This window comes from Hyperoodon ampullatus (assembly GCF_949752795.1).
Source record: "Hyperoodon ampullatus genome assembly, chromosome: 2".
Taxonomy (NCBI): Eukaryota; Metazoa; Chordata; class Mammalia; order Artiodactyla; family Ziphiidae; genus Hyperoodon; species Hyperoodon ampullatus.
In genome coordinates, this window is record NC_136915.1 from 114,227,057 (window position 1) to 114,248,797 (window position 21,741).

At 54.9% G+C, this 21,741-nt stretch overlaps 2 protein-coding genes across 6 annotated transcripts; one reads left to right on the plus strand and one right to left on the minus strand.

Moving 5' to 3' along the window:
- Positions 1-8,042: 8,042 nt before the first annotated feature.
- On the minus strand, positions 8,043-10,641 carry KRTCAP2 (keratinocyte associated protein 2; the record flags this gene model as incomplete). The annotated part of the gene is given in 6 exon segments (XM_079728561.1): positions 8,043-8,195; positions 8,435-8,501; positions 9,882-9,945; positions 10,083-10,237; positions 10,562-10,598; positions 10,600-10,641. Coding segments are annotated over 6 exon segments (486 nt in total). The 3' UTR covers positions 8,043-8,074.
- Positions 10,642-11,344: 703 nt separating this feature from the next.
- Positions 11,345-20,234, plus strand: TRIM46 (tripartite motif containing 46; the record flags this gene model as incomplete). 5 transcript variants are annotated; one of them, XM_079728530.1, is made up of 11 exons in its annotated part: positions 11,345-11,407; positions 12,578-12,644; positions 12,773-13,054; positions 13,295-13,638; positions 14,306-14,449; positions 14,570-14,665; positions 15,365-15,618; positions 15,891-16,012; positions 17,009-17,311; positions 18,148-18,445; positions 19,841-20,234. In XM_079728530.1, 11 exons carry the CDS (start codon positions 11,345-11,347, stop codon positions 20,232-20,234), a joined length of 2,367 nt encoding a protein of 788 aa, XP_079584656.1. The 5 variants fall into 5 exon arrangements, with proteins under 5 accessions (XP_079584656.1, XP_079584657.1, XP_079584659.1 ...); XM_079728531.1 differs by lacking the exon at positions 12,578-12,644 and having other exon boundaries at positions 12,793-13,054; XM_079728532.1 differs by lacking the exons at positions 11,345-11,407; positions 12,578-12,644 and adding an exon at positions 11,806-12,024 and having other exon boundaries at positions 12,793-13,054.
- Between the last annotated feature and the right edge of the window lie 1,507 nt (positions 20,235-21,741).

Below are 21,741 nucleotides of genomic sequence, written 5' to 3' on the forward strand. Positions count from 1 at the left end.
TGCGCCACCAGGGAAGTCCCATCTTTGGCAAGCTTTGGTTTCAGTGAGAGACAAATTCCAAATCTGGAGCCCTTTTTTATTTATTTATTTTATTTATTTATTGGCTGCACCTCGCAGCTTGCAGGATCTTAGTTCCCTGACCAGGGGTTGAGCCCAGGCCCTCGGCAGTGAGAGCACAGAATCCTAACCACTAGACAACCAGGAAATTCCCGTGGAGCCCTTATTCTAAAGTGCACTAAAGATGGGAGAATATGCAAAATTACATACAACGCAGAGGAAGGGATTGACTGTTTCAGGGAAGGCATGAGCCTCTATCACATAGGCCCTAAAGCCCAAGGTGATACTGGAAAGATGAGTAAGAGAATTCAGGTGGTGGTTGAGGGCAGCGCTTGCAAAACCAAGGGAAAGCCTGAACAAAGGCAGGGAGGCTTGAGAGTTCATTGTGAGTAACCCTCTGTGTCTGTCTCTGGCACAAAGACTGCTTCATGGTGGAGTGGCAGGAGGTGAGGCTGGAAAGGCCAGCCAGGGTCAGGCTACCTAAGAAAGACCCCTTAAAAGTATTTGTGTTAATACTGTATGCCATCAATATATGTGGAACCTAGAAAAATGGTACAGATGAGCCAGTTTGCAGGGCATAAATAGAGACACAGATGTAAAGAACAAACGTATGGACATCAAGAGGGGAAAGTGGTGGTGGTGGGATGAACTGGGAGATTGGGATTGACATATATACACTAATATGTATAAAATAGATAACTAATAAGAACCTGCTGTATAAAAAATAAAGAAAATAAAATTCAAAAAAATATTACCTAATAAAATAAAGGACAAAATTATAAAATAAATGGTAAGAAATTTGGGAAAATAAATTTGCAACAATAAAAAAATACTGTATGCTAACACATATATATGGAATCTACAAAAAAAAATGGTTCTAAAGAACCTAGGGGCAAGACAGGCATAAAGATGCAGACGTAGAGAATGGACTTGAGGACACGGGGAGGGGAAAGGGTAAGCTGGGACGAAGTGAGAGAGTGGCATGGACATATATACACTACCAAATGTAAAATAGCTAGCTAGTGGGAAGCAGCCACATAGCACAAGGAGATCAGCTCCGTGCTTTGTGGCCACCTAGAGGGGTGGGATAGGGAGGGTGGGAGGGAGGCTCAAGAGGGAGGGGATATGGGGATATTTGTATACGTATAGGTGACTCACTTTGTTATATGGCAGAAACTAACACACCATTGTAAAACAATTATGCTCCAGTAAAGATGTTAAAAAAAAAAGTATTTGTGTTGGGTTTGGTCCCTCAGGTCAGCATCTTCCCCCCTTAGAGAAGTGGGAGGTCCCCATGTGTGCCTGTGTGTGTCCTGTCAGGCAGCAGGTGCCATGGTGATTATTGGGTCCTTGAGGAAGGTTCCAGGTGATTAGATTGTGTTGATTCTATCAGCATCCTCAGGGCACCCACAGCTTCATTGGGGTGACAGGACAGACAGACATGTAATCCACAAAAACACATACAGACAAAATCACAGCCGGGCTTTCAGGGGAAATAGTGCATCAGAGATTGTGCTGCTGACTGGAGAAGGGTCTGGGTGAATCAGGTGAACTAGAAGAGACCAAGATGGGAAAAGATGATAGCCTGAGGCAGGAGGGATCCAGAAACAGGGCTGGTGGCTGACAGAAACATTTGGCTGATTCTGAGGATTCAGCAGTTTGGAGTTGATGCAGGCTGGAAGTTGAGTTTTAGCAAAGAGCTCAAAGTGTGACAATGGTGTGTGGCTAGTGGGTCTTGGTTCTCTTAACAAACATGTATTTAGCAACTACTATACTATACGTCAAGCAGTATTCTAATGACCAAAAGAGACAAAATCTCTGCTTTCAATGAAGCTTGCAATGAAAACAAACTACTTCAATGAAATGGTAGGAGACAGACAGGAAACAAACAAATATTTAATATATCAAGTAGTGAGAAATACTGTGAAGAAAAATATAGCTAGGTGAGGGGCTAAAGGGTGACAGTGTACCATGTGATATAGCATGGTCAGAAGGGCGTCTCTGAGAGGGAGACATTTGCATGGAAACTTGAATGAGGTGAAGGACACAGAAGTGTAGATAACTGCTGGATGGCTGTTCCAGGCAGTGGGAACAGCTTGTGCAAAGGCCATGAGGTGGCACAGGGGACACATAGAAGCCAGGAGTGGGATGGAGGAGCATGGGGAAGAGTGTGAGGAGATGAGGTCAGGGGTGGCAGGGATCAGATGCTGTGTTGTAACCGTGTTGGTTAAGCATCAAGGCAAATACCAATGGATCTGGATTTCAATTCCAGCCTTGCCTTCCCTTATAATCTTTTTCTTTCTCTTTCTTTTTTTCTTTCTTGCTTTATTTCTTTTTGGCTGCGTTGGGTCTTCGTTGCTACACGTGGGCTTTCTCTAGTTGCGGCGAGCAGGGGCTACTCTTTGTTGTGGTGCGCGGGTTTCTCATTGTGGAGGCTTCTCTTGTTGCAGAGCACAGGCTCCAGGCGTGCGGGCTTCGGTAGTTGTGTCACGCAGGCTCAGTAGTTTTGGCTCGCGGGCTCTAGAGTGCAGGCTCAGTAGTTGTAGCACACGGGCTTAGCTGCTCTGCGGCATGTGGGATCTTCCCAGACCAGGGATCCAACCCGTGTCCCCTTCATTGGCAGGCAGATTCTTAACCACTGCGCTACCAGGGCAGTCCTCCCTTATAATCTTGAGCAGGTTGTTTTAACCTCTTTTTCATTTTACCCCATTTCATTTCACTAAAACAGATGTATTGGTCAGGGTTCTCCAGAGAACCAGAACCAATAGGAGATATATCCGTGAAATTTAAGGTCTTGTCTCATGAAGTTGTAGAGGCTGGCAAACCCAATATCTGCAGGGTCTCTGTCTTGACTTCCTCCTGACTGGGGCTGGGAACAGTGGGCAGAGGGCCAGGTCCTAGCCCACATGAGTATAGACCAGTGAGAGAATCCAGCAGGCCAGACCCGACGTTGCTGTTCAAGTCCACAGGCTATCTGCCACTGAATTCCCTCTTTCTCTGGGGAGGTCAGTCTTTTGTTCTATGTAGTCCTTCAGTGGATTGGATGAGGCCCACCCACATTATGGAGGGCAATCTGCTTTACTCCTATTTTAAATGCAAATCTCATTCGAAAACCCTCTCACAGAAACATCCAGAGTGGGAATTCCTTGGTGGTCCAGTTGTTAGGACTCCACACTTCCACTGGAGAGAGCATGGGTTCGATCCCTGGTCGGGGAACTAAGATCTTGCACGCCACATGGTGCTGCCAAAAAATTTAAAAAAAGAAACATCCAGAGTAATGTTTGACCCAATATCCGGGCAATGTGGCCCAGCCAAGATGACACATAAAATTAACCACACAGAGTAAGAATATCAATCTCATAATGATGTAAGTGTTGAAACTGAGAATATCTGTAAAGCACTAAGTTGGCTGGCTAGGTCATGGTTGTTATCACATGGGAGAAGAAGATGACATTTGTCAAATGCCTAGTAGGTTAAGCTCTATGCTAGGCTCTTCCATGTTGTTATTTAATTCCAATCCTCTTTGCCACAATTTGAGGCAAGTATTATTATCCTCATTTTACAGGTGATGAATTTAAGGTGCAAAGAGATCACTCAGCTTGCCCAAGGACCCTCACCTGGTAAGTGTCAGAGCCAAAACTAGAACTCAAGTCTGTCTGATTTCAAGACATGGGCTCTTTCCTACTGCCCCACATACGTCTAGAACCTGAAGCTGTCTGAGTCAGAAAAAGGCCCGGGTCACAGAGGCTGGAAATGGGGGCTGGAGGCCGAGAGCAGGAAGGGGAGGGATCTCCCTGGAGGGTTAGTCTAGGCCTTCACACACCAGTGTACATGCACCTCAGTCCCAGAAATTCCCTTGAAGCAGCCCTCACAGCAACTCTTGGCCCAGAATGGGGGTGTGTGGGAGGTTTTTCTGTGGGGTCCAGACCTGTGCAGAAGAGAATCCCACTTTTCAGTCCCTTCTGTTAGTGCCTCAGCCTAAAAGTAGGGGAAACATGTCCAACTTATTTGAGGTGAGTGGAATTCTCAGAGAAGGGTTCCTCGAAGACCATAAGGGCCATTTGGCTCAGGCCTCATTGTCACACAGGGCCTCAAATGTAGGCTTCTGAAGTTATCTCCAAGTGTGGTTTCATTCAGTCACACTGTCACTCTCCCACAGAAAAGAAAGAAGGAATTTACAGTACAAATGCTTTAACTTTTACTGTGGAATTTTCAAATATATACAAAAGTAGAAAGAATCCTACAATGACTCTGATAGGCCCATTATCATAGAACTTTACATTATAAAGTAGGGCCTGCAGTTCCCTGTGAAGGGAAACATTTCTAAAATTCCTGTAATGACCTTGCGACTAGCATGATTATATTGTATCATAATTTTGTCTTAAAGTGTTGATTTGTCAAGTGTACACATTTCAAACATGTCTCAGTTTTTCTTCATTTTGAAGTGCATCTGGAACCTCAGTAGACAGAAGGGACCTGGACTTCTCTCCACCTTTCAGCGGATCTGTCTCCCAGGGGAGTGGTTGCTGAGAACTGTGGGCCCAGGTAGAAGAGTTCGAAGGAAGGAGGCCCACCCCAAGCCGCCAGGGATGCGGAGGCTGGGGTAGGAATAGCTGGCTCTTCGCGGCAGGGGGCGGGGGCGGGGTGGGGCTGAGGGCAGCTCTAAAGCCTGCTTCCTGTCCCAGGGCAGGCAGTTCACACTTTGCCCTCCACCCCAGGTAATGCAATGCCTAATTCTAGGGCCAACTAGGGGGCTTCTCTCTCTGCCAGGGCGGGAGCTCAACCAGATAGCATTTATAGTGCAATCTCTGGTGGCCAGCTTGCTCTCAGCCCTGAGGGGGTAGGGAGGTGGGATTTGGGAGCATGATCTTGGCCTTGCCCCTGGAGGAACTTCCAGCCTGCTGGGAGGGAGGAAAAGAAATGTACTTGAGGTGAAGCAATTAAGTGCCACCAACTGTGCCCGCACAAGGGTTCTGGCTATTGTTTGCTTAGGAGATGGCTCTGTGAGTAACCCTAAGTCAAGAAGGAGAGTGCGCACAGCAGGCCAGTCCAGAGGTCCCTGAGGGCAGGGCCTCCAGCTTCCCATCCGTACGGTTCCCATAGCGCTCAGCGCTGGCTCAAGCTCACAATGAGCTTCAATACTTGCTTCTGACTGAAACTTTTCCCTTTGTATCTGTCTCTGTGTCTCTCAGCATCTCTGTCTCTACCAATCTCTGGCTTCTCTTGTTTCCCAACATCCTTCCCAAGCCCCTGGGGAGCAGAGCTGGGGGGCCGGGCAGTGGGAACGGGACAGCGTCCTGTTCTCACCAAGGACAATAAGGTCCGGAAAGGGCTGGAGCCAAGGCCTGGCGTAGACTCCCCCTCCCTGTCTGCCCTGCCCCCCCCCACCTTCTGGCATGCCCTAAATGCCAGGCATCCCCTCATGTCAGTGCCAGCCCGAGAGGAGTCCAGCCTCTGCCCGGGCAGGGGAGCCCCCTCATCTCACCTTCCCACCACCCTCTTTTTAGGTGGCATCACCTTCTGCCCCAAGAAGCGCACCTCTGGGTCAGGAGCCCTCTCCCGCCAGCACCCCCCCAACTAGCATCCAAGGCCCCCTCCCGCTGTATTATTTACTCCTGTTTCCGGAGCAAGCAGCGGGCGCTGGCGAGTGTCAGGGCCACGTGTGAGGGAGCAGAAGGAAGCACCTGGCTTCCCTCTGGCCTCCAGGGGCGGACCGCCCGTCTCTCCCCTAGGCCTCTAGCCTCCGGGGTGGTACAGAGACCCAGGCATCCCGGGACCAAGAGGTTAGCACCTTTGCCCTTCTCACCTTCGGGTCTCCAGAAGCCATGATGGTCTGACGCCCCCTTACTTTTTTTTTTTTTTTTTTTTTTTGCGGTACGCGGGCCTCTCACTGTTGCGGCCTCTCCTGTTGCGGAGCACAGGCTCCGGACTCGCAGGCTCAGGGGCCATGGCTCACGGGCCCAGCCGCTCCGCGGCATGTGGGATCCTCCCGGACCGGGGCACGAACCCGCGTTCCCTGCATCGGCAGGCGGACTCCCAAAGACTGGGCCACCAGGGAAGCCCCAACCCCCTTACTTAATGATGGTGTTTGGTGTCTGGGATACCCTTCCCAGGGTTAATTGGTAGGTCAGGTGGAGGCAGCCGGCAGCTAGGCACCCCAGGGATAGGCTGGATGGAGAGCTGAGGTCGGCGCCAACCTGCCTGGTAAAGGCACCCATTCCCTGAGCAAGGGGTCATTATTCCTGGCCACATACTGTCACTGATGCCTATGTAGTGGGTGGCAGCAGGTGCCCAGATCCCTTGACATTGTCCTGGCACCTGCTCGGGCTCTCCCCTGTCCTCCCCTAACCTGGCCCCACCCAAGCTCTTATTTTGGAAGGCATGGTGCCCTGAGGTGGCCAGATCCCCCAGCTGTGTCTATGCTCACCTGGGCTGGGACCTGGCCCTCTGCCCACTGCTCCCACTCCAGGTCAGGAGAAAGTCTAGGTTTCACAAAGCGAGACCTAGAACTAACCCAGCCTCCCCGGAGGTCCAGGACCCATTTTGGACAACCTTTCCCCTCCCCAAGGGTCCCAAATACGGTAACGCCCCAACCATCACCAGGTAAGTTGGAGCCTAGAGCTACCATTCCCCCTCAGGAAGGCTCTGGTCTCCACTGAACTCTCTTTGCCTCCATTCCTAGACTGGAGGAGCAAGAAGACTTGATTCAGGCTTCAGCCCTTCCCAATGGGCCAGTCTTTCGGGTCCTCCAAGAGTTGGCTTCCACCGGAGAGACTCAGCAGCAATCCTCCCAGCCCTCAGGGCCACCAGGCAGGGAAGTGTTGCGAGTCTCCTGGAGAAAGATGTGAGCTTGTGGCGCCCTCTGTAGGCAATGTGGGTAAACTGCATAGCACTCTCTCAGCTTAGGCATAGAGGAGAAAGGGTCCGGGAGTCCGGCTACAAATGGGGGTTTGGAGGGGGGCCTCTAATCCTTGACCAGAACTCCTTTGACTCACTTCTTCATCTTCACTGGGTCTCATTCCCAAACTCAGCCACATCCCATGTATAGGATTTTCTGTTCTAGGAGGACAGGTTCTTTCATTCAACCAACCCACCAGTCCTCACTGCCCATTATCAGGCACTGTGGAGAACACAAAGCTGACCAAGGCACAGTAAGCACCCTAAAGCCCACACCACCCAGCAAGAGGGACGGTGCCTAGGTGCCCCAAAGGACAGACACTCTGGACAGAGAGGCACTCCTCATGGCAGAGCATGGACAGAGCAGGACCTGAGAAGTCACATCCCTCACTTCCATTAAGGCTGGCTCCAAGGTTGGTGGCCTTGTTCCTATCATTTTATGTATTCAACACTTTGCTAAAACTTAGGAAGTTTCTTAATTCCTTGGCTATGAGACAGAGGAGAAAAATGAAGGCACAGACCAAAGAGGATAGGGACAGTGATCAACCTGGGAGTCTTTCTAAACACAGGCATACATCCATGCTGAAGAACAGATGGGTCCAGGAGGGCAACATCAGTAGGGAACTCCCACCTGCAGACTTGGAGCAGAAGGGGCAGGGGGCTCATTTGCTCAGGGTGGGGAGCTAGAGTAACAAAGCCCTCACAGGTTAAATGGAACTCCACGGGGAGGTGTAGGGGTGAGGGGCCTTTCCCTCCCTTACTCCTCTGTTCCAAGATCTATTCCAGTTCCGATGGGCAAGCATTCCTGCATTGTAGTCTTTACCCCTTTTCCCAAAGGGCAAGATTGCCGATCATTCATGCACTTTTCTTCCATGAGACTCTTACACAAGTATATGCCACTCCAGTGCCTGGCAAAGTGCCTGGCACTGATGGCACTCAATAAATATTTGGTAAAAATGAACCCTGGAGGAAGGAAACCCCACCATCCCCAAGGTCTGAAAACAACAAGTACCCATCTGTCCCAACATTCTGCACACCCATGCAGCCATGGGCAGGAGAGGCCCACAGCATATCACAGCTTACAGAGCTACAAAGAATCAACTTTATTAAACATTTAGGGTCAGTTTCTCTTTTTGCCCTTGCCCGTAACCTTGGCTGGTGTGAGGACTGGAGCTGTTGCCTGGTACAGAGTGGAAGAGATCTTGTTGATGTAGTACAGACCAACCATGGAGAAGATGAAGCTACAGGGTGAAGGAGAAAGGTCATGGTATCAGTGGGCATGCTGCCAGCCTGGTGCCTCCTAGAGCAGACAGATACCAGCATGAGGGAGAGAATCCAGGATCAGGTTTAGGAAAATGGGGAAGGGGACAGAGGGAGATCAGAGTGGGAGGGACATATGGGGAAGTCTGGAACCATCACAGGAGGATCGGGTGCCAAAGGACAAGATGCTACACCCCTTACTCAGCTGTCAGGCACTTACCAGGTGGTGACACAGACTCGGTGGATGAGGCCAGATGCAAAGAGAGCCAACAGGAGGCAGAGGAGAACTGGGGAAGCAAGAGAGGACAAGGAGGGTGGTCAGAATGGAAACACCAGGCATTCATATGTGGAGTCTAGAAGAAATCTGGGGTCCTCTGAATCTTGGGGGAACTGCTTGGAGGGGAAGGGCATGACAACAGCAGGAGGACCTCAGATGGCCTTACTGATGCCCAGAACACGGAGGTAGGAGATGCATGCTCATCACCAGCTCTGCCCCAAATATCACTTAACTTTCCTATCCTGGCTTCCCTCCAATAAAAAGGAAAAGGAAAGGTGACAGCAGAATCTGAAGGGCAAGGCTTGCTCCCATTTGAGGAAGAGGGTCAAGGCCTTTCCAACAGAAGCCAGCCAATGGGGATCAATTCATTAACCTGGCTGGCTAGTTATGGAAGTGGAGGGCCTCAGTTCCTGGACATAAGTTGGAGAGCAGTGTCTGGGGACACACACCCATGGGGGCAGAAAAGGGTCTCAAGACATCTAGAGTAGGACTAGAGAGAAGGTGGGAGGGCACATAGCAAGGGCAATCCCACCTGACCAGCTGGGGAGGGCAGGGCAGGTGAAGAGGGCCAAATAGCTTGCCCCACTACAAAGGTTTCTTTCAGAAGCAAATGAAGACAATACACTTAGAAATAAAATCTAACAGAGAGAAGTTCTGAAGCCGCTGTATGAAAGGATCTCCGGAAGCCTAGGTGGAAAGAGCAAAACATGAGGACAAAGAAACGAGGGCCACAGTGACAGGTCTTTGTTCTACCAGGTGAAGGCTTCACAAGAGATGGCATCTGCTGTCCATTTGGGGCATGTGGCATCCCTTAGGTGATCTGGCCTTGACGCCTAATTGGCTTTACGAACTTAATTCTCCATAAATAACTGAATCATCAATTCTTGATTAGAACCGTTTCAAAAGGAAAACAATCTGACAGTTACTCTAATTTGGTCAGGATTCCTACTGACAAAGAAAGCTGGTGTATCTAATACTTAGGCTCTTCACAATCATCTCAAACAGAATTCACTAATATTGGGTCAATTTCACCTCGGAACCCCTCAACTGATTTGGCCCTTCTTCTTCTTTTTCTGGTGGAAACAAAGAACATCCCTTCTTGGATGTATTCATTACAGGCCCAAACCTGCCTGTTCCCCTCAAACCTTCCCTGGGAACTGGCCAGGAAATAACTGAGTTTCTTGCTTTCAGAGGCCCTCTCTTCTAGCTCCAGTTCCGGGAGCTAGATAAAGTGCTGCATCCAAAAGCATCATCTGTCTCCAGACAGTCTTAATACACATATTTTTTCCTCCTAAAAAACGTTTACTGACTAAGCACCTGGAAATTCAGTACCGTGTTGGGGGAGGTTACTGGAGAGGGTTCAAATACTCAACCCCCAATTTTCACTTACTCTCAGGGAAGATCTTTGCTTGGAATCCTTTGCCAAAGACAAGATTCTCCAGATTATTGAAGGCCTGGGTTGAGGGAGTTACGGAGTAGGACAAGCAATGGGGGCAGAGATGTGCGGCTAATGGGAAGGGTACAAGCCTGCGTGGCCCACCACCCTTCCTACCCTCAAACACCTCTGCCCGCTCCCCCGCAAAAAGGATACAGTGAGAGAGAAGACGAAAAGGCCGGAACCAAGCAGGCCGCCCTGGATGGTGAGCCACTCGGTGGAGGCCAGCTGGCGGCTGTACATCTGCATCCCAGCGAAGAGCAGCAGGGACAGGAGGGAGGAGAGCGCCAGCGAGGTGCCTGTACCCACCACTGGAGTGGAGAAGAGACGCAGAGTCAGGCCCAGCCCTCCCTCCAGGAGCCGCAGGCAGATTCGGCAGGTCCGGGAACTCGAGGGCCCAGACACCTGCAAGCACTCCCGGGACTGCAGCCACCCTCCCCAACTCCCCACACCCCGCGGCAATCCCCAAGAATTCCTCAGTCCCGGACGCCCCGAACCCTCCGGCCCCGTGGAAATGCCCGCCGTCTGGAACCCAGGACACGTCAGCTCTGCGGGGAGAGGACCGCGAAAGCTGATCCGCCCAAATCCGACCCCCTCCTAGTCCGCCCGGTGGGGGACCCCGCTGGTCCTGTTACCCATCATGCCCTGCCCTCGGGTCCAATCCGCGCCTCTGTACAAGAGGAGAGCCGAACCGGGCACGGTTGGCTGTGCGCATGCGTCAGCCCCCAACGTGGACTTGCTTCTCCCCCACGTATTCCTCTTTCTCCCTCTCGGCGCCTGAATGCAGCGCCCTCTTCCTGCAGGGAGGAAATATTGCGTCCAAGAGCGTCCTTGGCCACCACCCTCGTCCCCCGCCCTTCCCCGCACCCAGAGCATCTGCTGCCTCTCAGTGCAAGCTGCACTTAACTCTTCAAGTCACTGTGCCCATGGACTATAGCCTCTAGACCACTTCTGTCTTCTTTGTCAATTATGTCAGCTTTAGTACCTGTTCCTCAAGACCACCTGCCCCATGATCATTGCCTTGATATCTCCCCCGGGCTCTTGCCCAAACCAAAATCTAGTCTTTCCATTCTGGAGCCCATCTTTCTCTGAAATTATCCTTCTGCTTTATATGAGTAAGATTAGAAGCCAATGAAGAATTCGAACATAAGAAGTGGCTCCCCCTCAAATACGATTCCATGTTACCCAGCCAACCCCACCCCACCCCCCGACCCGACAGCCTTCTGAGAACCACGTGGGAAAAACTATTTCCCACCTCCTACCTCGACCAGCGCCGCTCGAGGCTGGTCCCTGGAGCATGCGCAGTGACATCTCACCCCCACCCCTCCCCACATCCCCACCGGGCTCCTGCATTAAGCCCGGGGTTCGCAGCCGCAGCCGGGATCGGGCACACGGGGGCGGGCGGGCATGGTAGGGCCATGGCTGAGGGTGAGGATATGCAGGCCTTCACTTCCATCATGGATGCACTGGTCCGCATCAGTGTGAGTTAAGGTGGGGTCGAGGGGAAGGGGAGGGGGAGTATAGGGGTCCCGGGCAAGCCGGGACCTCGAACAGGTGGGGGTCCCCCAAGATGCTGGGATGTAGACAGGGGGCGGGTGATGGCAGAAAGGACTGGGAGGGTCGGGATGCAGGTATGAGAGGGTAATCCCGGGGACAGCCGGGAGGTGAATGCCGTGAAGGCGTCCATCTGCTGGGGTGTGAGGAACATGTAGCTACCCGGACGCAGCGGGTGGCTTGGGGTAGCCTCCAGCCGTGCACCGGGGCTGGGGCTGCAGGGCAACGGGGCTATGCTATGAGGGGGGGGCGTGAGTGAGCTTGGATATTTTCCAAGAAAACTGAGGACAGGTGGGGGGCGAGGAAAGGGCCGCCCCACGGTGCAGTTCCCAATTTGAGCCCCTCCGCAAGACCCCACCCCACTGCACCCCCACTCAGGGCTGCCTCTGAGCCTTCGGTTGTCATGGCAACCCGGGCCCGGCTCTCCCAGGGGCGGTGCCAGCCCTGCTCCCCCCAACCACTTCCTTCCCCCTCCCTCCGTGTCCCTCCCTCCTTTGTGTCAGCTGCGCCCCTGACCGGGATGGCTGCGAAGAGAGGGACCAAGGTGAGGTGTGGGGGTGGGGCATAGCTTGAGGACCCCCGCCACCAAAAAAGGGAGGGGTACTTCCGGTGGGGAGGGGGCAAGTAGGCGGGGCGCTCCTTTCCCCCTTGCTTGGGGAGGGGGTTGCGGCAGGCAGGTTACCCCGGGGAAGGGAGCTGGAGGGCCGGATGGTGGGGGGCAAAAGGGAATGGGTTAGGAGGAGCCGGATGGGTTAGTGATGGGGAATGGAGCCGAGGGCGGCTGCAGTCTGGAGCCGCGGCAGGAGGACAGACTGGGTGAGCAGGAGGATGGAGAGAGCCTGGCTTTAGGGAGGAGTCACGCGGGGGAGGGAGGGCAGGGGAGTGCCAGAGAAGGGGGCGGGGGTCCGCACCGAGCTGCTGAATGGGCTGTATCCTTGAGAGATGTGCCTGGGGCCAGCGGCCCGGACATGCGGGGATAGGGGCAAAGGCCAGGTGAGAGGGGCTGCAGGTCCGGCTGGGACTGGGACAGTGAAGGGGGTGGGGCTTGAGGCTGGGGCGACCCGAGCTCCAACCATCCCTCCTCCTCAGGTCTGTAGCTCTGCAGGAGTGAAACAGAAGCAAGAGACAGGGAGCTGAGAAGGCCTGTGAACCAGGCCAAGGCTTGTGCTGGGGAAAATCCATAGCTTGTCTGGTCCCTTGTACTTGTCTTGTCCACTCCTGAGACCCTTTAGGTCTTTAAGGGGCAGTTGAGGGGCTGCTGAGATATGCCCAGGTGTCCAAGCTCTGATCCAACCTCCTGGCCCCTCCACAGACGAGCATGAAGAACATGGAGAAGGAACTGCTGTGCCCAGTGTGTCAAGAGATGTACAAGCAGCCACTGGTGCTGCCCTGTACCCACAATGTATGCCAGGCCTGTGCCCGGGAGGTGCTGGGCCAGCAGGGCTACGTAGGCCATGGTGGGGATCCCAGCTCTGAGCCCACCTCTCCTGCCTCCACCCCTTCTACCCGAAGTCCCCGCCTCTCCCGCAGAACTCTCCCCAAGCCAGACCGCTTGGACCGACTGCTTAAGTCAGGTGGGGCTGGCACCTGTGGGGTGGGGGTGGGGATGCTGGGATGTCCATCAGGAAGATGGAAGGGGTCCATCACTGGTCAAGGGCATTTGTCTGTTTTTCAGGGGGTGGAGATACTGCCCATCCAGGATCTAATGAGAGCTGCACTCTGGCACAATAGAAATTAATTTTTTAATTGAAAAGACTTCCCCCGCTCTGAGCCAGCTATAATTTTCACCTCCCTACTTCCCGGCCCATCCACAGGCTTTGGGACATACCCCGGGCGGAAGCGAGGCGCTCTGCACCCTCAGGTGATCACGTTTCCGTGCCCAGCCTGCCAGGGCGATGTGGAGCTGGGGGAGCGGGGCTTGGCGGGGCTGTTCCGGAACCTGACCCTGGAGCGTGTGGTGGAGCGGTACCGCCAGAGTGTGAGTGTGGGTGGCGCCATCCTGTGCCAGCTGTGCAAGCCCCCGCCACTAGAGGCCACCAAGGGCTGCACTGAGTGCCGCGCCACCTTCTGCAACGAATGCTTCAAGCTCTTCCACCCCTGGGGCACCCAGAAGGCCCAACATGAGCCCACCCTGCCCACCCTCTCCTTCCGCCCCAAGGTGAGCCAGCCCTTGCAGGGCCTGGGAAGGGAAGGGCATGGTGGTGCTGGGTAGGAGGGCATGCCCAGCACTGTGGGCTTCCAAAAGGGGATGGCCAGGGAGTTGCCATTGCCGAGCTCCTTTTTCTGTAACAAAAAGGCACTGGACAAATCTTTGAACGTCTTTGAGCCTCCATCTCATCTGCTGAATGAGGATTATAATATCTGCCCTGCAATATCTGTGCTTGCAGTGTTGTTGAAAGGATCACTGAGATAATGTTTGTGAAGGTTATTTATACACTAAAACGGTCTGTTATGCATTCATTCATTGAACAAATATTTATCAAGCACCTATGTGCCTGGTGCTATTCTAGGCATTGGGGCTACAGCAGTAAACGAGATTGCCAAGGCTAATTATTAAGCACAAGGTTAAATTTACCATCATTATTGTTATTACCACACATTTCTGTGAGGTAAATGAAGGGAGAAGCAAGGCTAATGCCTGGAGCTTGCAGGAAAGGCTCTCCTTGATGCCAGGGTGTACCACCAGGTGGCACTATGGAGCACCACCAGCTAAACTCTCCACCCACATTGGGCCAGCAGAGGGAGGGCACCAAACTGCTCTGTGGTAGGTCAGCACCCTTACACACACCACTGGCTGACTGTCTCATTGCTCTTTCTGTCCCTAGGGCCTGATGTGCCCAGATCACAAAGAAGAGGTGACCCACTACTGCAAGACATGCCAACGACTGGTATGCCAACTTTGCCGTGTGCGACGCACCCACAGTGGCCACAAGATCACACCTGTGCTCAGTGCCTACCAGGCCCTCAAGGTGAGGACCCCACCTCACTCTACCCCAGTGCTGAGCCACACTCACACCCTCTCACACCTCCTCTGAACTGCTGGCTTCTTTGGAGCCGGGTGTGATGCCCACCTCTTTCTTCCCCCTCAGGACAAGCTGACAAAGAGCCTGACATACATCCTGGGAAACCAGGACACAGTACAGACCCAGATCTGTGAGCTGGAGGAGACCGTGAGGCACACTGAGGTGAGGGAGGGCATGGAGGTGGGCCCTGGGCCCTGCCTGGGAGTGGGAGCAGGAAGGGGGTGTGGATGCGCACAGCCCAATCGCCTGGTTGCAAGCTCAGGAAGCCCATTTAGGGTCCATGGATGTGTCGAGGTTCTGGTTAAACCAGGTCATCAGGAACAACAGTGCCCCAGGCCAGGTGGTACCCAAGGCTGCAGTGGAGACAGGGTGTCTATCACCCAGGAGAGGAAGAGCTTGAAAAGCCCCAGGGATGGAGCTCAGATGCCCTCAGGCTCAGCTGCCTGCTGAGGATGTTGCACATCCCTGGACCAAGGAGGGTGAGGTGATGGCTCTGATACCTTTTGCCAGATTGCTTGAATCAGCTGATATGGGGATGGGCGATAAGGATGGCACAGATGCTGAAAGATGTTAGTACAGTGCAGGTGGACATTAGTGTAGTCATGGCCTCTTATCTGGGGGAGTCCTTAAGGGATCAGGATTGATTATGGTGTGGGCATCCAGCAAGGTTAGCACAAATGGTCAGGAGTTGAGCCCATCTGGGTGTACAGGAGCCTTTGGAGCCATGAACCTGGCCCTATTAGAATGGGTAGGTAGGATTTCCCCAGATCCTTTGTGATCCTAGCCATGGCGTGGTGCCCCAGGAGTCTGGTGCAGGTGCTGCCTTCAAGAAGAAGATAGTAAGTGTTGCTCTCTGGGCAGGTGAGTGGTCAGCAGGCCAAGGAGGAGGTGTCCCAGCTGGTGCGGGGGCTGGGGGCTGTGCTGGAGGAGAGGCGGGCATCCCTGCTTCAGGCCATTGAGGAGTGCCAGCAGGAGCGGCTGGCCCGTCTCAGCGCCCAGATCCAGGAGCACCGGAGCCTGCTGGATGGCTCAGGTCTGGTGGGCTACGCTCAGGAGGTTCTTAAGGAAACAGACCAGCCTTGCTTTGTGCAAGCAGCCAAACAGCTGCACAACAGGTACTCAGGGGCATGGCACAGGGGCATGGACTCCTGCGGGGTAGGGGCAGTCGTGGGTGTAGCCCATGTATAAGGCAATGTCGAGAGTACTGCCCAATGGAGAGCTGGGTCCTGAGGATTTTCACCAGGCCACACTGATATCAGTTTGCCCGAATGGACAGGGAAGAAGGCCCCCAGCAGATACCAAGGCTCTAGGGGCAGGCAAGGCAGAATCAAGGGGAAAGGTGGCTGCCCAGATGGCAGTGCCTGACCCTGGCCTGTCCCCGTCCCAGGATTGCCCGAGCTACGGAGGCCCTCCAGATGTTCCGGCCAGCTGCCAGCTCCTCCTTCCGCCACTGCCAGCTAGACGTGGGGCGTGAGATGAAGCTGCTGACAGAGCTTAACTTCCTGCGAGGTGAGGAGATGGCCAGGCCCCGTGCCCAATTAGAGCCTTCCTCCCTTCCTCCCCAGCAGCGGGCCCGGGGGGCAGCACCCACCGGGGAACTCCCCAGCCTCCTGCCTGGCCTGGCCAGCCGCCCTGCCCACCTAGCCCACCCCACCCAAGCACACCGTCCCACCGCGCTCAGCGCCGCTTCTCCCTCTCTTTGTTTGTAGGCTGTGGCCACCGCGGACTCTGCTCCGGAGCACCCCAGGCAAGTCAGCGGCCCTGCCCCAGGGGTCCTGCCCCCCACCAGGCCCCCTGCCCTGCCCTGCCACTCCCACACAGCCCGGCTACCCACTCATGGCTTCCTTCTCTTTCCTGCCCTGACCAGACCCCATCCCCACCTTCCTCTCCCCTGACCAGTGCCCTCTGTCTTTCATGCCTTCCTTTCTTAATCTTTGCCTTTCTGACCTTTTGTCCTTGTGACCTTTGCCCTCTAGACTTTTCTTCTCTTCCCCCTGACCTTGTCCCCTGCCATCAAGCTTTTGCTTGCCCTCTGTTGTCCCCTATTTTCTGTCTTGCTAACTCTTGCATCTATCTCCTCCCACTCGGTTCCCTCCTTCCTGTTCAGTGCCCTCTTGCCTGGGCTTCAGTGGCCGTTGCCTGCCTTTCCCTGGGGCTCCTCTTTATTCATAGAATAAAAAGGGTCATAGAAAGAAGAGACACCATGTGATCTCATACCCTCATTTGACAGAGGAGGAAACTGAGGCCCAGAAATGGGATGTGACTGGCCTAAGGCCAGAGCAAAGGAGTGGCAGACCACCGGGACTGGCATCAGGCCTCCTGTCTCTCCTTCTCCCGTGGGCTCTGCCCTGCCCATTCCTGCCCAGGGCCCAGACAGGTGTCTTCTCCAGATCCCTCTCACTCACACTCACCCCCCCGGCTCCCGCTGCTTTCCCTTTTCCTGCTCACCCTCCATGCCAGGCCCGCGGCCAGGCCCTGACTGACCCCCGCTGTCTCTTCCAACAGTGCCCGAGGCTCCGGTCATTGACACCCAGCGCACCTTTGCCTACGACCAGATCTTCCTGTGCTGGCGGCTGCCCCCCCACTCACCACCTGCCTGGCACTACACCATTGAGTTCCGGCGCACGGATGTGCCGGCCCAGCCGGGCCCCACCCGCTGGCAGCGGCGGGAAGAGGTGAGGGGCACCAGCGCCCTGCTTGAGAACCCTGACACAGGCTCTGTGTATGTGCTGCGTGTCCGTGGCTGCAACAAGGCTGGCTACGGCGAGTACAGTGAAGATGTGCACCTGCACACGCCCCCAGCGCCCGGTGAGTGGGCACAGGGTACACTTGGGACCCAGGCACTGACAGCTGGTGCTGGGTGGGCCCCGGGGAGATGGCATAACACAGTGCGTCACTCTCACTAGCTCTGAAGCGAGACTGCCTGAGTTCAAATCCCAGCTCTGCCTCTTGCCAGCTGTGTGGCTTTACGCGAGTTATTCACCCTCCCTGAACTTCAAGTTCCTCTTCTGTAGGGATAGTAACAATACTTATCTCATAAGGTTGTTGTGAGAATTAAGTGAGATGATAACGTGTAAGGGCTTAGCTGAGTTTTTGGCTCAGGGTAAGGGCTCAATAAATGTTGGTAAAATGACTCTCCAGAAAAACAGTGGGGACTCCGGGGTGTAGGCATAATAGAGAAGCATCACCACCCAAGTAGGGGGCAGAAGAATTAGGGGTTAAGTATAAGAGCCAGGTAAGAGCACCAGAGTGCGGGCTGGAAAATACAGGTGGATGGTGGTGGGATGTCACCAGGTGGAATGGACAGCAGTGGGGACCCTCCATGGTGCAGCCATGGGAAAGGGGTGGGAGGCAGCACAGCGAGTCAGCTGGGTCTGGGAGACTGATTTCTGTGCCCACTAGTCATCACTAAAACTCTTCCTGTGGCCCCATGCCCACTTGGGATGGGATGCCCCTTCTTTTTTCCTATGCTCCCCATTCCAGTTCTCCAGGCCCTGTTCCCCAGAGCCCCCTGCCCATCCCCTGGCAACTCGTTCCATGTTCTGAAATCTCCCAGTGTCTCGTGTTAACACCTCAAGGTCCCCACCACTGCCAGTGTTTGTCCCTGAAGCCCTTCCTTCTGTCTCAACCCTCCCCAACTCCAGTCCTGCACTTCTTCCTCGACGGCCGCTGGGGCACAAGCCGAGAGCGGCTGGCCATCAGCAAGGACCAGCGAGCGGTACGGAGTGTTCCAGGGCTGCCCCTGCTGCTGGCTGCTGAGCGGCTACTGACGGGCTGCCACCTGAGTGTGGATGTGGTCCTGGGCGATGTGGCTGTGACCCAGGGCCGCAGCTACTGGGCCTGCGCCGTAGACCCAGCCTCCTACTTGGTGAAGGTGGGCGTCGGGCTGGAGAGCAAGCTTCAGGAAAGCTTCCAGGGTGCCCCCGATGTGATCAGCCCCAGGTCAGGCCTCTCTGGAAGGGTTGGGGGTTTGGGGACCTGGGTGGGGGAGCTGGGGACAGGGTGGGGGTATGCAAGGGGAGGACACACTTGCTGGGATGGAGCTGGGAGGAGATTAGGAGGAAGTAATAAGAGCCAGGCTGTGGGGGTGGCTGTGGTCTGGAGAAATGTGAGCTCAGTGAAAGAGCTTTGTGGACTAATATTCGGAGTGGCTGGGGAAAGGGACAATAGTAAAGGGAGCCATCTCCACTTCCCTCCATCTGTCACTCAGGCTAAAACACCATCTCTCCAAGTCTCCGTGTCCTTTCTCCCTAACACCCCATTTCCAACATCCTTTCTCCACAAAGCCTTTTCCCTCCAGTACCTCCTTCACCCACATCTTTTCTCAACATCCTAAAATTCTTCCCTCCAACTTTCCATCTCCATATTGTCTCATCCACAACATCCTGTTTAACACCCACCCACACATACTTTTCTCCCTGACCCCTTCCTCCCCAACACTCTATCCCCCAGTACCCCATTTCTTTAAAATGCCTTCTTTTCGACACCAGTTTCCTCTTAACCCTATGGTCCCCAAAACCCTGCATCCCTCTAACATCCTTCATCTAAGGCACTGATCTGCCCTCATCTCTCTCCCAACATCCACCCTCCCAGCTTCCTTTCTCTGTTCTCCCCTTCTCCCCCAGTACCTTAGTCACTAACTCCTCATCCTTCCAAGATTCTCTAACCCTCAAAATGCTCTCTCAGCATGATATCCCAGCACCATTTCCTCACCACCTTCCTGTGTTGGAAGCTCTGCATTTCTTCAGTGTGCTTTAGCAATACCCTGTCTTTCTTCTCCTCCCCCCACCTCTCTGGCCAACGTGCTTTCCTTTCAACACCACTTTCCTACCAAACCAAACTCCCAGCCCTATATTCTAACCCCTGTCTCTTCAACATGTTTTCTTCTCAATGTCCAGAATCAATTCTTTTTTTTTCTATTTCTTTTTAAATTTTTTTAATTTTTGGCTGCGTTGGGTCTTCACTGCTGCGCGGGCTTTCTCTAGTTGCGTCGAGCTGAGGGCTACTCTTCGTTGCAGTGCGCGGGCCTTCTCACTGCGGTGGCTTCTGTTGCGGAGCACGGGATCTAGGCGGCGCAGGCTTCAGTAGTTGTGGCGCACGGGCTTAGTTGCTCCGCGGCATGTGGGATCCTCCCAGACCAGGGCTCGAACCCGTGTCCCCTGCATTGGCAGGCAGATTCTTAACCACTGTGCCACCAAGGAAGCACCCCAGATGAATCCTTTGAACCACTTACTCCCCAACATTCCATCCTTCCAACATCTCAGCCCTCTGGTACCCCCTCCCCCCCACACTTACTCCACCCCCCAACGTCCTCCTACCCAACGCCCACCCCTGCAGGTACGACCCGGACAGTGGGCATGACAGCGGTGCCGAGGATGCCACAGTGGAGGCGTCGCCACCCTTCGCTTTCCTAACCATTGGCATGGGCAAGATCCTGCTGGGGGCTGGGGCCAGCTCAAATGCAGGGCTGACAGGGAGGGATGGCCCGGCGGCCAGCTGCACAGTGCCCCTGCCGCCCCGCCTGGGCATCTGCCTGGACTACGAGCGGGGTCGGGTTTCCTTCCTGGATGCTGTGTCCTTCCGAGGGCTCCTGGAGTGCCCCCTGGACTGCTCGGGACCTGTGTGCCCTGCCTTTTGTTTCATTGGGGGTGGTGCAGTACAGCTACAGGAGCCCGTGGGCACTAAGCCCGAGAGGAAGGTCACCATTGGGGGCTTTGCCAAGCTGGACTGACCCTTCCAGGCCTCTCCTGGGCCCTGGCCTTCCAAGCCTCCTGAAGCTGGGTTATTCCTCCCGCAGCTTCTCCCTCAAACTCTTCCTGCCATGTGGTCCTGTCCCTTCCCCTATGTCTGTGTCTTCCCAGGGCCTTCTCTTGACCAAGGGACTCTCCTCTGCTCACCTCTCTGGATGTCCCCCATTCTCTCCACTGCCTGTTAATCCAGGCTCCCACTCCCACATCTCTGCCCCGTGACCTGCCCTTGGCATCTTACCCGAGTCAATGGAGACAGCCCCTTCCCCATCCCTGCCCTGTGCTCCTCCCCAGGCTGATTGGGAGGGAAGGCACCTGGAACACTGGGCATGCTCCCCAGCTCTGCCCTCTGCCCTGCCAAGCTCCCTGACCCATCCATGCTGAACTACAGCTTTGGGGCGTGCAGGCTTTTTGGCTGGACACTGCCCAGGCACTCCCTGGTGAGGGGAAAGGGACCCTATCATCCTGCTTTATTTATTTGGGTCCCTGTACCCCCAGCCGCATGCCTTTTATCCCCCTCTTCTCCCTCTTGCATGCTTTACCTGTCCTGCACCCATGCCAATGTGCCAAGTCTCCCTTGGGGAGCCAGCTGAGGTTGAGTCTCCCCCCTGGGTTGGGCCTGGCAAGGCCTCTGGTGCCCGCTGTTGCCTCCCCCTGCGGTGAGCACTGCTAGGCCTATGTCAAGCAACAGCTGTTATTTTCATGGTTTATAAACAATAAACTGTGATGCCAGGCCTTCCTGTGATGTCTTTGCCTTCCCTGAGCCCATTCCTCTTAGTTTCTGTGCTGGACGTGGCAGGTGGGGCGGGGTGGGGGGCGCGGGGATCGAGGGTTCCCTGCTATAACTCAGAGCAGGGGTGCACGGTGGATCTGGCGCCTGAGGGAAGGAGGTCCCCAAGCCCGTCGCTTCCTCGCCTTCTGCCACACCTGTACCCAGCCCAGGCCCGAGCCGATCGTGGCCGCCAGGGGGCGCCTCACTCCGGTGGCTGTTTGCGTCAGCCCCGCGATGGGGCGTCCGGGCGGCGGCGCCAGGCTCTGCGGGAATGCGATTGAGGGGGCGGGCCCCGTGCCTGGGCCCAAAGGGATCAGGGAACCAGAACGACTTCCCCATTCCCCGGGTGCTGGGTAGCCGACTCCAGAGCCAGAGGCGGGCGGGGCGGCCAGGGAGGGGCCCGGGCCCGGTGCCAGCCCCCGGATATGACATGGAGCTTATCGTGGCCCTGTTGACTCTGCAGCTGTTATCGCCGCCCGAGGACTTACTTCACACCCGGACAGCTAAGAATAGAGCCGCCTGGGGACACCGTGCCAAGGGGAGAGGAGGGCGCGGGAGTGAAACCCAGGCCCGGGGAAAGGGGAGAGCTACGGGCGTGCGTGCGGGCGGAGCCGGGTCACGCTGGCCGATGGAGCCGCCGGGTTTCAGTTCCTCCTTCCTCTTGAGCCGCCAGCCATGCAGGAGAGGTGACAGAGGTGACTCGAGTTCTTCCACCAAGC